This window comes from Capricornis sumatraensis, chromosome 13, assembly GCF_032405125.1.
Source record: "Capricornis sumatraensis isolate serow.1 chromosome 13, serow.2, whole genome shotgun sequence".
Taxonomy (NCBI): domain Eukaryota; kingdom Metazoa; phylum Chordata; class Mammalia; order Artiodactyla; family Bovidae; genus Capricornis; species Capricornis sumatraensis.
In genome coordinates this window covers 81,967,915-81,982,493 of record NC_091081.1, presented here as the reverse complement: position 1 = coordinate 81,982,493, position 14,579 = coordinate 81,967,915, and the positions used below count along the sequence as shown (strand labels likewise).

Here is a 14,579-nt window from a genome sequence, read left to right as displayed (position 1 = left end):
CATGAGGATCACTGAATCTGTATGTCTATTCCCCAGATTTGGGGAGTTTTCAGCAATTATTTCTTTGTGTAAACAGTCTGCCCCTTTCTCTCTCTTTTCTTCTGAGACTCCCATAATACACACATTGGTCCATGTAACGGTATCCCACAAGTCTCTCAAGTTTTCTTCATGCTTTCACTTCTTTTTTCTCCTCTGATTAAATATTTATTTCCAATGATCCATCTTCAAGTATGCTGCTGATTTCTACTGCTTCATCTAATCTGCTGCTGAAAGCCTCCATTATATTTTTTCATTTCAGTTATCATACACATTGGCTACTTAATTTCTAATTTAAAAAACACTTTAAAAACATTTGAAAGTCTCACTTGGTTCATGCATTTTCTCTTTAACTCACTGAGCATCTTTATGACTGCTATTTTAAATTCTCTGTCAGGTAAATTTTATATCTCCATTTCACGGGGGTCAGTTTCTGGAGAGTTATCTTATATCTTTCGGACTTATTTCCCTGTTTCTTAATTTTTTTCCCTGTTTCTTAATTTTTCTTGACTCTCTATGTTGGTGTCTCTGCATCAGACAAAATTACCACCTCTTCCAATTTTCATGGACTAGGTTTGGCTTCCCTGGTGGCTCAGACGGTAAAGCGTCTGCCCGCAATGCAGGAGCCCTGGGTTCGATCCCTGGGTCGGGAAGATCCCCTGGAGAAGGAAACGGCAACCCACTCCAGTACTCTTGCCTGGAACATTCCATGGACAGAGGAGCCTTGTAAACTACAGTCCACGGGGTCGCAAAGAGTCGGGCACGACTGAATGACATCACTTCACTTCACTTCAGGCTTGTAAAAAAGAAGATTCTCACTACTCAGACTGTTTAGTGATTCTGGAAGTTGCTCCAACCATCATACTAGTGCACACCACCATCTCTGTTCTTAGTGACCCCAAGATGTATGGAATATGCTGGGTTCTGTCAGTGTTCTAATTCAAAAGCCAGTCCCCTGGGCAGCCCTAAGGAAATCTGAACACTGGATACATGGTCCAACTCTTTCCTACCCTCTGCTTTTAACGTAGTAGCTGAAATCTGGGGCTTCCTCAACAACTCACTCTGTACTGGGCCAGGAGAAGGGGCTGTCTTGAATATGCTAGTTCAAACTGTCATCTTTTTTCTCAGCGGCCCCTGGTGTTCCATCAGCCCTTTGAGACAGATAAGATAGAAGCCAGTGGCTTAGGCCACACCCAGAAAAAAATCAAAACATCGGACATATGATCCAGTTCTTTCCTTCTCTTCCCAGGGAGAGCTTGAAGCTGGGGGTTTTCTCCCAATTATATGGCACTTTGCCAGGGGTAGTGATTATGGCAAATCAAGTTTTTCTACCAGCTCTGATGTAGCCAGTTTCATAATGCATTAGGGGTACAGAAGCCTCTCAACTAGCTTCTGGATTTCTCACAAAGGGAACTGATCAGTATATTACTGATTTGGTATGTATGTTGAAGAAAGGAGGTTCCAGAGCTTGTTATTCTGCCATTCTGCTAACATCACTCTTGTTGAACATAATCTTTAGATGTTGTATTTAACAGCAGCCAGCGTACACAAATAACTGCCTCCCATCTTTCATTCTTAACTTTAAAAATTTCAAGAAAGTTTTTATTTAGTGTATTTTAAATTCACCTATAGTGAGTGTTCTATACAGTAATTCTTCAATGATCTGAGTTCAGAGATAACAAAGAGCAACTTAATTTTTAAACATCTTAGTTGCCAGTGTCACTCAACCAAAACAGCACAGAATAGTACACAGTAGTTTGGCCTATTTTTGCTAAAAAAAATAAAATAAAATTATTTTCTCCTATGAGGCGTTCAACAGGATACCCAGAACACAGACACACAAGCAAAATCCAAAAAACTTTATAAACAGTATTAACAGTAGTACAAAGATAGCCATAAAGGGTGGCAGCCATCTCCTGATTTCCTTTCCTCAGTATGTTTTCCTTAATTATTATTTACATCCTCCTTGCATGTTTTTGGCAAGAGTCATTTCTATATATGTTCAGTTCAAGGCTTAAAATAAAGATGAGCTTCCCTTTTACAGCACTTTTGTAGTACATGCACCACTAAAAAGCCATGGGAAAATCAAATGGGAAGGGAGGGAGAAGAATCACTTTTTCCACTGGTCAGATTAAATCTAACATCAAAGCTATGTTTCCACAAGTAGGCAGGACCTCTACTCCCCAGGGCCTTTAACCTGCTTATAGTTCACTCTCCATTGAGGGTTTCTTCTCCAGAATAAGACTGGTTCACTGAGTAATTACTCTAGTGAGTCTATGGATTAAAAATAGTAATAGCAATAAATAATTTAAGTACAAGAGCTTGTGTGAGAGAGATTTCCATGTGCTTCTCTCTGAGTTAGCACAATGGCTTCCAAGTCTTCACAGGAAATCTAAGGCCTATAGAGTTCCTATACTTACTACTGAAGGGACTAGGTACAGGCTCACCCCTCAAACCAGCACTTACACAGCTGGCAGAGGAAAACGTTTTCTTACAGTGAACAAAAAACTCCTTGCAAATACCAAACTGTGACTCCTTTTATTTTGGTTTTATTAAGTCTGGCTTTTCCCCTATTGATGAGTGGGTCTCATCTATGAGACAGTCATTTCCTATATGTCAGATATCAGTAAATTACTTTTCATTTATAAAACTATGGTGGCAACATCATATTTTTAGCTGAGAATGTAAAGATTTATGTTGCTTTTTAGAGTTTCCTTTACAAACCATTTTGGATCTTATAGTACAAGACAGAGAGATACTTGAGAACAAATACCCATCTCCTGGACACAACAGATGTCCTCCTTTAAAGCCACAGTCAATCCAAGCCCCAGACAAATCATTCACTTTAATCTGACAAGAACCTTCTTCAAAGTAAAGAGGTGGTTGTGACAGATAACAGCACTGTGGTTATGGAAGGAAACCCACATTTTGAAGAGATTTATTTTGAAGTAAGTATGGGTGAAAGGACATGTGATCTGGGATCTGCCTTAAATACAGCACAGAAAAAAAATAAAGGGATAAAATTAGCAAATGTGATAAATATATGCTCTTTATTCTTATTTTTGATGTTACTGAATTTTTTATAATCAGTTTTAAAAATTATCAAATTAAAAAACCTTATAGAATCATTTATTACTTGGAATACTTTGAAGGAGTTAGTTAGCAAATCTACTTGACTTGTATGCTGGTACTTCATAACCTTACATTTCAAAATTAAATGAATAGTTATTCTTTTCTATTGACTAATGCATTAAAGCTTTAAGCACATGTTAGTATCATAATAGTTCCTTTCCCATCAATTAATATTTCTGAAAAGATGGTGTATACTGATGATTTAAATATTTTGTTTTTAAAATGATTAGAATTAAATAAACTAATCCTGCACTGAAATACCCCCCTGAATAATCCTGCTGTATCACTCAAGTCCTGACTATACTCCAAATGAGCAATAAAGGTCATATCAATATTCCTTACAAATTATGTACAGAAAAACCAGCTTTTATTTCATAGATGTCACAGAAGCACAAAGGGTACTTTTAGTGATTTTTCATGTTGTTGTCCGCATCATGGTACTGTCTGCATTTAAAGTTGTTGTAAAAACTCTGGTGGCTCACAGATCACATCAGCAGGGATCAGGAGGGACCACATTTTGTGAAAAACTTACTTTTAGCTGCTATGAGGAAGTGGGATCTATCTACAATTTGTATTCAAAAGCAAAAAGAAGAAATCTTCTCTCTTCCTAGATCGAAAACAACAAAAACAACAAAACCTCAGGATGGAGGCCAGAGGCAAAGATTTCACCCTTCTCATATCTACATGTGCTAAGACCTAAAAAATGGTTAAGTCTTCCTTGGGGCTGTTTAGGATGTACCAACCCCACAACGAGGCCTTCAAGTTTATTTGAAATCACGGCTTAAAGTGTCTAAGAAAATACTAGGTCTGTTAAAGTATTTAAGACCTCCTTTAAAAAACTTTTAATATATAAACAAACATTATTCATGGAAATCTAAAGTCAAATATGTATTAGGTGAAGAATTCTCACTTCACACCAAACTACCTTTTAAACAAGGGCAATTTCTACAGAATATTCTTTTAAATAGGAAAAGATTCTCTTATATGGAAATTTAAAGTATAATAATAAAACTCAGTTCACCTACATTTTAAAATCTAGTATATAAAGTGAAGTATTCCTGTATTAGGACTATTAACATCAGTAGCAAACACTTTAATATTCCGGTTATATGATAAATATTTTCCTAACAGAATGTTCCAAAGGAGAAACTAGTGGCTATTTTTTATAATTGAAGGTCAAGCATAATACTGAAAGAATAGGTTCTCTACTTGTAAGACTGTGTCTATAAATCCTTTGAAGCAGAAAATTTGTTTTCATAACTCTACTTCTCTCCCTTCTATTGTAAAGGATTGTTCTCCTGTTTTCTAAGTTCACGAGCATCACTGGATAACCTCGGCTGAATAATTTAATCATAGTTTGTATCTGTCATCGCCTGGATAAACTCTACAAAGTAATCATAGTACTTCCGAATTTTATGAAGAGCAAGTACTTGCCTTCATGATTTTTAAAAAATGCTGACTTGTGTCCTCACTGAAGGCAATGAGCCTTGGAGTTTCCCTCCTGTGGCTACATACTTCCTAAAATGTAATTCTAGGATGTTCATCATGAGTTTTTATTGGGAGGGATGTCACCAAGATGGTGAACTGTTGTTCCTGACTTCATTCCTCCACACAAGAAGAGTAACTATTAATAACAACTATGCACCATACATTGAGTATCCTAGTGAGGCTGTGTACCCCCCGTACCATGGAGACCAAGGTCTGCAATACAGTAACTGTGGTGCATCATTCACTTACAACTCCCATGTAACAGTTAAAAAAATGAATAGGGCTCTTAGGCACACTGGGGAAAGAGGAGAATTCCAGATTAACTCTGCAAAGTTTGTTGGCACAGGATTAAAAGAGTTCTCATTACTGTAAAGAAGAGATCAAAGAGCTGGAAATAGAGGGGCCAGCTACGACACAGGAAGAAAAGAGGTAAAGAATCTGAGGGCAGGTGATGTGTGAAGACGCCATCAGTCCTATCCCCCTGCCGTCAGGCAGTACCACAGGGACACATGTCCGGCAATGGGAACACTGAATCTTCCGAAAGTCCTGACACCATGGCTCTGGGGCGCAATGGTAAAGAATCCTCCTGCCAATTCAGGTGACGCAGAGATGTGGGTTCGATCCCTGGGTTGGGAAGATCCCTTGGAGAAGGAAATGGCAACCCACTCCAGTATTCTTGCCTGGGAAATCCCACGCACAGAGGAGCCCAGTGGGCTGCAGTCCCCGGGGTCGCAGAGTCAGATGCGACTGAGCACACACACACACAATCTTGCAAAGAACTTTCTCAAAGGAACCACATGGATTTTCTTGGTAGAGTATCCTAGCAGCTAATACCTGTCACTGAGCTGAATTTTCTATACCATGGATCAGGATTAAACCAACAATGATCACATTTAGGAACTGTTTTTGGATTTGAGAAAGAGGAAGAATTCAGTTATTAGGATCCTCATCCAAACTGCTTTCTAAAGAAGGGATAACCACAGAACCTAAAAAAAAACAATCGACCAGCCTTAACTAATGAAAGATTCCACACAAGTGTCAATAGATTTGAAAAAAAAAAAAAAAAAATTAGACTTTGTGTAAAAGAGTTATGAAAAATGAATGCTGGGTCCCCCCAGGGCAGGCTCTGTGGGGTAAACCAAGAATTCCTCTCACGTCTGCGTGGTACCCGAGGATGGGAGGAGACACAGAGAGTCCTCAGGCGAGGCCAGGGCTGGACCATCCCTAGGTGCCGAGGCAGGGGGAGCTGACTGGAGAGAAGAGGCGCAAGGGCAGAAGGAAGAGCTTGTGTGAAAGTAGAAAAGCAATGTGAAAAAAAAGAAAAAAAAACAAACAAAAGCAATGTGAGCTCAGGAAACTAGTCCACTAGGGTGAGTGTGAAGGAGGGAGCTGGGCAGAGAGAAGCCTGGAAATGCATGAGGGCTTGCAGATGGACTATTAATATGGACTCTTGATATTATGGACTATTAATAACTATGCACCTTCCCCAAAACCCACTCAGTTGTGTGTAATGAGTGTGAAACTCTCACAGAGGACTGGAGAGAGTAAGTCAGCAGACAGAGAAGTCAATGCTTAAGAGAGTGGACAGCAGACAGGTGCATGGTAAGCAACAGAACAAGCCAGAGCCAGCTGAACCCCAAACCTGCAGTGGAAAGCACAGGAGAAAGCGGATTCCACCTCACCTTCCCAAAGTGGACTGGCTGATGTCTTGAAAAGGAACGGCTAGCCCACCGCATCTCCTCCCCTCCCAGGCAGACGAGTGCGCATCTTACTTTCAGAAGGGGTGGAACAGAAGGCGCAGACACAGCTCAAGGGTCTATGCCGAAAAACCCAGCAACTCAATGATAAAAGTGAGCCCAGTTCAGCTACCAGGTAAGGCCCACAGGCAGCCAACCTCCAACACTGCCATGGCAGAGCAGATAGTACAAGACTCTGAAGTCCAGATGGGTCTTCCAAGCAGAAGGACAGGTCCACTCACTACCCCACCCCCCAGGCTTTACTTTTCAGTATCCACATCACAAATATGAGTGGACAACCAAGGATCACCACACATTTGAGAAAAGCATCTAATATGAAAAAGAGAAGCCAAAACCGAACCAGAAAGAACCTGGAAAAGAAAGACAATGAAGAATGCAGAAGAATATTTCAAAAACTCAACATCCTCACATTGTTTTGTCCTCCATGAAATAAGAATTAAATTATATATATATATTAAAAAGAACAGATCATAATCTAATCAGAAAACAAAAATAGAGCTCCAAAAAGTTAAAAATGTGATAGCATTAATTTTTCGAAGTCAAAGAAAACTTGGAGGATATAGCTCAGCACATCACCTAGAAAATTACATTAGGCAAAGAAAAGAAACTGGGAGAGAAAAGAATTAAAATCAAACCATCAATCTAAAAGGACATCTGAATAATAAAGATTTCCTGAAAGTGAAAAGAAAATATCACAGAGCTATGACAAGTCCTTGGAGGCAAAGGATGAGTTGGAAAGTGACCACCATTTCCAGCCAAACTGGTGAGAGAGAAAAAGCACATCTTGAAATTCACAACACTCTGAAGACATGTTTCACCAAAATGAAGGGACAAACCACAGAAATACAGGTGCTGGTCCCAGATAAACAGGAGATGAGGGAAGGGGCTCAGGCTCCAGGTGTGCCGCAGGCCGAGAGCAACCGGTCCAGGCTGAGGGCCCAGGAAACAAGTAAGTCGGATGCACCGCTTGGGGTAGTGAAACACTTCAGAGGAGCCTTTCAAGTGTTTGGAGAGCGGAAGGATTAATTCGTGATTGGTACACTGACAACCAAGCAAATAAGTCAGGCAACTTTACTAATTCTGGAAAAAGCAAACGACTGCATGAGTATGGCAATGCTACCCTGGCCCTGTGAGTGAGTCATGTGTGCCCTCAGCAGGAAGACTGAACACGCTGGGCGGACGGGATGGGGTTGGGGGTGTGGGCAGCCATGGAACAGGGGGAGAGCCAAGTCCTCATCTCCCAGGTAGGAAGTCAGTGGAGAACACCTGAGTCCAAAAAACATCAAGATCTGGCAAATAAGCCCACCAATCAGAAATCTGGGGGGAAACAAGCAAAAGCGGTGGCCACGGGAGCAGGAACCTGGGAGCGGGAGGGACGGCACCAGGAATTGAAAGGTGGCTTGTGTTTTTAAAAAATATTCATTATAAACCTAGCACTACTATTTGACTTTTAAGAACTACAGCTCTTTAATAAAAGTTAGTAAAAACAAACAGGAAAGGAAGCTAGAGAGGAGCCAGAGTCACATGACATCACCTCTGAACTCACGGGGATGGGGCTGCCCTGGGCTCCGCCAGGTGTTCTCCGCCTCCTTCCCCCTGAGCCCCCGCCTTCCCCTGCCCAAGGAAGGCAGCCACACCCAACTCCGGGAGGAACACGCACGGTGTGCAAGCCACTGCTGCGGCCAATGGGAACCTTCGAGTAACTTCAAAGAACTGAACAGCCACTCATTCCCTCACGGGACATGAACCAAGAAAAAGGCAGCCCGGCTGGCACAAGCAGCCACTGGACACAACAGAAGACACCAGCCCAGGGACGAAGTTATAGACAAGGAGAGTTGGGAAGAACTTGGGAGCCCCCAAATCCACCAGCCCTACTCCAGAATTTAGGCACATGGAGGCTTAACTATCTTCCCTGATGTCAGCCTGAGAATAATCACCTGTAACTTTTCAATATAAGTAAATAATTCCTGGCAATAAAGTATTCAGGAGGTGGACTCAATAGGGTTAAGTGACTAAGCAGAGGGTGCAGACAAAGGAAGAAGGAAAGTTGAGCACAAGTTCCGCCTGGTTGTGGAGAGGATCAGCAACAGAGGTGCAGGGCGGGCGTGCACACTGACGCGGAACACGGACCACGTAGGATTCCGGCGGCGGGAGGGTGGTCTGTGGGCAGCCTGGGCTTGGTGCAAAGGACGAGAGGGAGACGGGAGCACAGCACAGAGCTGGGAAGCTAGAGGTGCACAAGAGGCAGCAGAAGAAATTACCCCGAGGACAGGAGAGAAGCGGGGAGGCTGAGGCTGAAGCCCAGCAAGAGGGGAGGAGTGCAGGAGTCCAGGGGGCTGCTGGGAGACGACCTTCAGCCAACAGAGGAGCCTGGGGAGAAGATGTTCCAAGACCCCAGTGCCCGGGGGCAGGCAGTTTGAGAAGAAATCAGGGGGAGCTGGCAGGATAGGCCAGCAGGCCAGGACTGGGTCCAGTGGGAAGGGCAACTGGCTCGGGGAGGGAAGCCGCAAACGCCGGGACGGAACAAGCCCTGTTTGATCAGGGGCTGCACTGACTGTGGAAACACATGCTGCTAACTCGCCTCACCAGCACATGGCTTTGACACCTGAGGTCCCTTAAAAGAAGCCAAACACGGTTGGCGCACCCACACCATCACATACCCCTCGAGGGAGCTGTGACAGAGAAGGGGCAACTGGGACAAGAACGGGACAAGGCCACCAGCCTGAGAAGTTCTCTGCAGAACCCTGGTCCCTGCCCCAGAGGACTGGTTCTGCAAGCTGCTTTCTTGTAGTTCTCCTGGGAACAGCGGAAACTAGGGAGAGTTTTCTTCTGGTGCTTTTCTGCTCAGAACTGTGACCACAAAATTCTTTCTTCATTTAACCTAAATTTGTCAGCTCCAAGTCTGAGGCTCTTTCCTCCGTCCTGCTCTTGTGGGCACAGATCCTCGGTGTCCTCTGAGGACAGCAGCGTTCACCCCGAGACATGCCTACCTTTCCTAATGGAGACACACCTCAAGTTCTCCAGAGCCAGCTGAAGGCTCCGACAGTGAGCAACACCCGGCCAAGGCTCAATGCGAGTTGGCTGCATATCTGTAAACATTTATGTCTGAAGAGCCACAGTGTCCACCTACCCAGACCACTCCCCCCCAAAACTGAAAAAAATATATATATGACAAATAGGAAAATAGCTAGATCTCAAAATCACTTGTTTGTAAAACAGTACTGCTTGTATTTTAAAGAGTTAACAGGAAGCAGCCTAGAATCCCATCACAATCAGAACTGTCTCAAGATGAGAGAGTAACAATGACATATATACACGACCACGTGTAAAACAGATAGCTAGTGGGAAGCTGCTGTACACAGCACAGGGGGCTCAGCGTGGTGCTCTGTGATGACACAGAGGGGTGGGATGGGGGTGGAGAGAGGCTCAACAGGGAGGGGATATATGTATACTTGTGGTTGATTCATACTGTTGTCCAGCAGAAACCAACATTGCAAAGCAATTATACTGCGATAAAAACATAAAAAAGAAAGATGTGGCGGGAGGGGGCATCCTGGAGGCTGTTTACATCAAAGACAGAAGGTTATTAACTACATTACAAACACTACACTGTCTTCATACTCTTTTTCCATGAATAATTTTGAAACCAAGCAAGAGATATGAAAGAATGACCGAGACAGAGGGAGGAATGTTTCAGTTCAAACATGACCCACAGAGCATCCATTCATCTCTTCTCTGTGTTGAATTCTTCCAAGGTCGGCAATATTTTTTGAAAGGCAATGGAGCATTTTGCTCAAATGAAACTTCATCCATTAGCCCTAAATACAGACCCACAGAAACAGTCATCTAGACTGAGGCGTGGACCAGGAGCCCAACCACCCACAAAACTGCCCTGAGGTCCTGCCGACCGGCCGAGGGAACCAAGTCCATGGCCTCAGCCGGGCTTCGAAGCCGCAGCCCATCTCCAAGCCGTCCCGCCCATGCTGTCCGCTACCTCAGCAACCACGGGCATCTCACCCACTGTGTCCCCCTCATCTCCAGGCCCCATGCCTGTCACACTCCAGGTGCGCAGTCTGCTGGGGTCATATGGTTGGCACAGCTCACAGGGGACTGAGACAGGAGCCTTACAGTTCCATCACTCTAGGCGAGAGAAGAATGTGAAGCCGAGACTTCCTCTGACATAGTCTGAAGTGCCTGCACATGTGTTCCCTCAACTGGTCATTACAAAAGCCCTGGGAATGAGGCAGGAAATAATTCACACCCCTCGTCACAGAGGAGGAAACTGAAGCAGGGAGAGGTGAAGTGCCTGCGTGCGAGGTCACTCACTGGGCCGCGGACGCAGCCTCTGAGCAGACAGCAGGGACAGTAGAAACCTACAGAAATAAACCGACGCAGTAAATAAACCCAGCACTTCACGCGGAAACACACATGCTACTGGGTAATCAGATGCCTCTAGGGGAGGGTGAGGGAAGAGACTCAGAAGTTCAGAACAGACTACCTTTTGTAATTCTCACAAATTTTGACAAGAGGAAAAAATACTCAACATTTTTACTTGAAAAAACTGTAACTATGAAATACACAGTGACTATAGGCAAGCAATTCATTGAAAAAAAGTTCCCCCCAAATTTATGGTTTCATATTATACTTTACCAAAATTAAACTGAAATCTTGAGTGTGAAATGTCCTCGCATTTAATGGATTCTGCTGTACTTGGAAAACACAAGTTTTATATTTACAAAGGTTTTACTTAAAAAAATAAGTAAATAATTAATAGATAATTTTATTAGATTATATATTGTTTTATCATGAATATAAAATAGGCACATTAAAGGAAAATTTGAAATCAGGTTTTAAAAATGACCCCAGAGGCTTATCAGCATAAAGTAACCACCTCCTTGTGACATTCTAATTAATTTCCTTCCAGTTCTTTTTACAAGATGGGTAGTTTCCTTTGGTTGTTTTATGATGTGGTACTCACACCACACATACCATTTCATATCCTGGCTTTTTTCTTAACACCATATCACAAGAGCCCTTTTAGATTATACATCATCTTTATAACCACAATCTCTAACTTACTGAACTCCAATACGATCCTTTAAGTGGTTATACCATGGTTTACTTAACCATTTTTATACTAGCAGACTGCTGCCAAACTTTTACTATTATAAATGCTTTAATGACTACAACTTTTATTTTCTTCCCATTTTGTTTTAAATTCCTAAAGCATATTACTAGATCAAAACAGATGATAATTTTCAACTCACTTAAAAATTGTATTAAATTTTTGCTTCCTCAAAGATCTAATGCATATTATTACCAGCAATGAATGAGAATATTTGATTAAGCTCTTATGAATGATCAGTAAAATCATCTATATCACTTTTTCTGTTAATAAGTGAAAATATACTCTCATTGTATAATTTTGCTTTTTTCCCCCAGAATACATACATGGTGGGAACACCATGATTACTGACAAGCTGAACCTCCTTTGTGAATAATTTATGCCCATTATCTATTTATTAATTGGCTCTTTCTGTAGACTTTAAAATACATTTATATGAGTATTTTGTATAATTATTAACTCTGTTTACAATACTGATGGGGCATATTATTTCCTCAATCTACGGTTCACACAAAATTTTTGTGTCCGCTGTTACTTGGGCAAGCTCAGTGCTCTTTTCCTTTGTGACTCTTTATGAGCCTTTTGAGTTGGCTCTTCCCCACCTTCTCCCTGTGTTAATACTTAATGCCTTTCCCCCTCAGCTCATGCGGTTTGAACATGACACATCACGGGCAAGAGGTGTTACCTGCTGGTCATCAGGCGTCCATATGCCACAGGTGATTTGACTTTCCAAGTTGATCTCAGATGACCAGTGTCTTTGTCCACTGACAGAACCAACCAGGACAAACCCATCTCGATATGAAATAAGTGCTTGCGTCCCATCGTGGCTCCATGTGAAATCGCTCACCTTTGGGACACACAGACAAAAGGAGTCAGCTTGTAATCTGAAAGGGAAAGCACTTTCAAAAAAGACTATTTGTAGTCATTACCTGAGCCTTTGGCTAAAATCAAGATGGCCTTAAACAGACACTATACCATATTGTATGTATTTTAACAGTAATATATAAAAGACACTGTTTGGAAAGCATACGCCAGTGCATGCTAAAGGCTTCACACACACGTTACTTCATCAAGCCCATGATAATACCTCCCACAGGGGACATATTAATTCCTCCCAGGTCTTACAGTGGCCAGTGGCAGAGCCAAGACTGTCCTAGGACTGTGTCCCAGCATCCTTGCTTTTAAACACTGGTCTACGGCCTCCCCCTTATACTAACAGATTCTCCATCAGTGTCTCTTGGTCACTTACCAAGAAAGCAAAGCTTTCAGTTTCTGATCATATGTTTCTCAGTCTTGCTAACAACATTCCCACAATCAAAATGAGAAATAATCTAACCAGAAAACATTACTTATACTTGTGTGTTGAGTTCTATCAAATGCATTTATTCAAATTACCACACGTTTCTTTCTCTTTTAATCTATTACTGCAGTAAATTACTTCTCAGTTTTATGCCATCCTTGCATAGCTACAAAAAGCCCAACCTGGAGGTAAAGTATTGCCCTTTGAAGTTGAAGTTGATTTGCTTATGTGTTTGGAATTTCTATATCTACACGTACATACAGGAGTGAGTCAAACTCATGATTTTTTTTTTAATGTCTTTGTTTGAACTTATTAGGGTTATGCTGACCTCTCGGTATGAGTTGGACGGTAGTCCCTTTTTTGCCATGGCTGGGAAGAATTTGTATATACCGACCTGACCTATTGCCTCAAAGGCTGGTGGAACATGCCTGTGAAACCATCTGGCTCTGCCAGGGGCCAGCGTGAGGAACTCCGCCCATGGCAAAGGTCATGAGGAAGGAGGCTTGGCGTATGCAAAGGCGTGATCAAGCCTCAGGAAACCCCCTGTTCCCGAGCATCTACCCCAAAACCAGAGTCTGTTTTATGCTCTCACCTACACCTCTGACTTTACAGGGGGCTCTCCCCCATAACCATTTCTCTCGGAGGAGTAAACGTGCAGCTCCAAGGCAATAAAAATTCCTGGGCGTGACAAGAGTGTTTCAGCTTACGGACTGCTCTGAAGGTTATCTAGCCCGCCTGTATAGGTTCGTCCCGCCACATGTGATTGTTCACAGCCTCCCAATCTGGGAGGCACGAGATGTTTTAGACTTACTAAAGGCAAATTTTGGGGAATTAGAAATTATTAGTATAGTGGGTTGGTTAGGAATTATATTGGTGAAGGGTTCTTCATTTGTTGTGTCAATAATTGCTGCTAATTCCCTGCTCTGGGTGGGACAAGGATGTCTCAGGTCAAACCTCTCTGCTGACAGACTAGCTTGTGTGACAGGATTATCCATACTCCTGCCACTACAAAGCACATGATTGTTTACTACCTCTCAACCATAAATAGCACAGAGAGTTTTGGAGTATTTTGAGAGTCTTAATTAGCATAGGGCTTTTTCTTCTTGTTGAGTCAATGATTGCCACCAGCACCTGGGAATATATTAATCAATGTATTTGGAATATAGCAAAGGAAATATAGTAGTTTGATGTTAGCAATACTAGACTTTTTGAGTTAATGGATTTTCTCTTTTGTAATAGATCACTGTGCTTTGTTATAAATCACTGTGTCCTTGTTATGTAAAAATGTAACTTTATCACTATCTTAAGACCAAATAGATCTTAAGGGGAACATTGGTGAAAGGATTTTCATTTGTTGGGCTGATGTTTGCTGCTAAATCTCCATGTTCCGTACCCTTATAATGAATATAACTAGCATACAGGAAGAAATAAGTATTAACCTTTAAGCATATAGGAGAAATAAGCATTAACCTTTAAGACTAATCATGTTAACCTTGGGTTAAGTAAATTCCTTTCTTGATTGTAACTCACTACACCCTCACCCTATAGGCATGTAACTTTATTTGGAGGGTGGTGCCTGGTTTAAGAAAAAACACCTTTGGAAGAAATAAGGTTTTTGGTTATCAGAAAGAAAGGATCGTAAAATCCCTAAGAACTTTTTATGTGAAGCACCTGATTTTGATAAAGGTCAGGACTGCTGACCCCCGCGTGACTCTGTATTCATCCCTATGTGTAACAAAAG

The 14,579-nt window shown here is 42.1% G+C and overlaps 1 protein-coding gene across 1 annotated transcript in view; it reads right to left on the bottom strand.

The window, feature by feature from the left end:
• TULP4 (TUB like protein 4) overlaps positions 1–14,579 on the bottom strand; it is a 142,276-nt gene that overhangs the window by 44,464 nt on the left and 83,233 nt on the right. Inside the window, exon 3 of the mRNA XM_068985081.1 lies at positions 12,224–12,385. Within this exon, the coding sequence (XP_068841182.1) occupies positions 12,224–12,385 (162 nt within the window). The remainder of the gene's footprint in view (positions 1–12,223; positions 12,386–14,579) is intronic.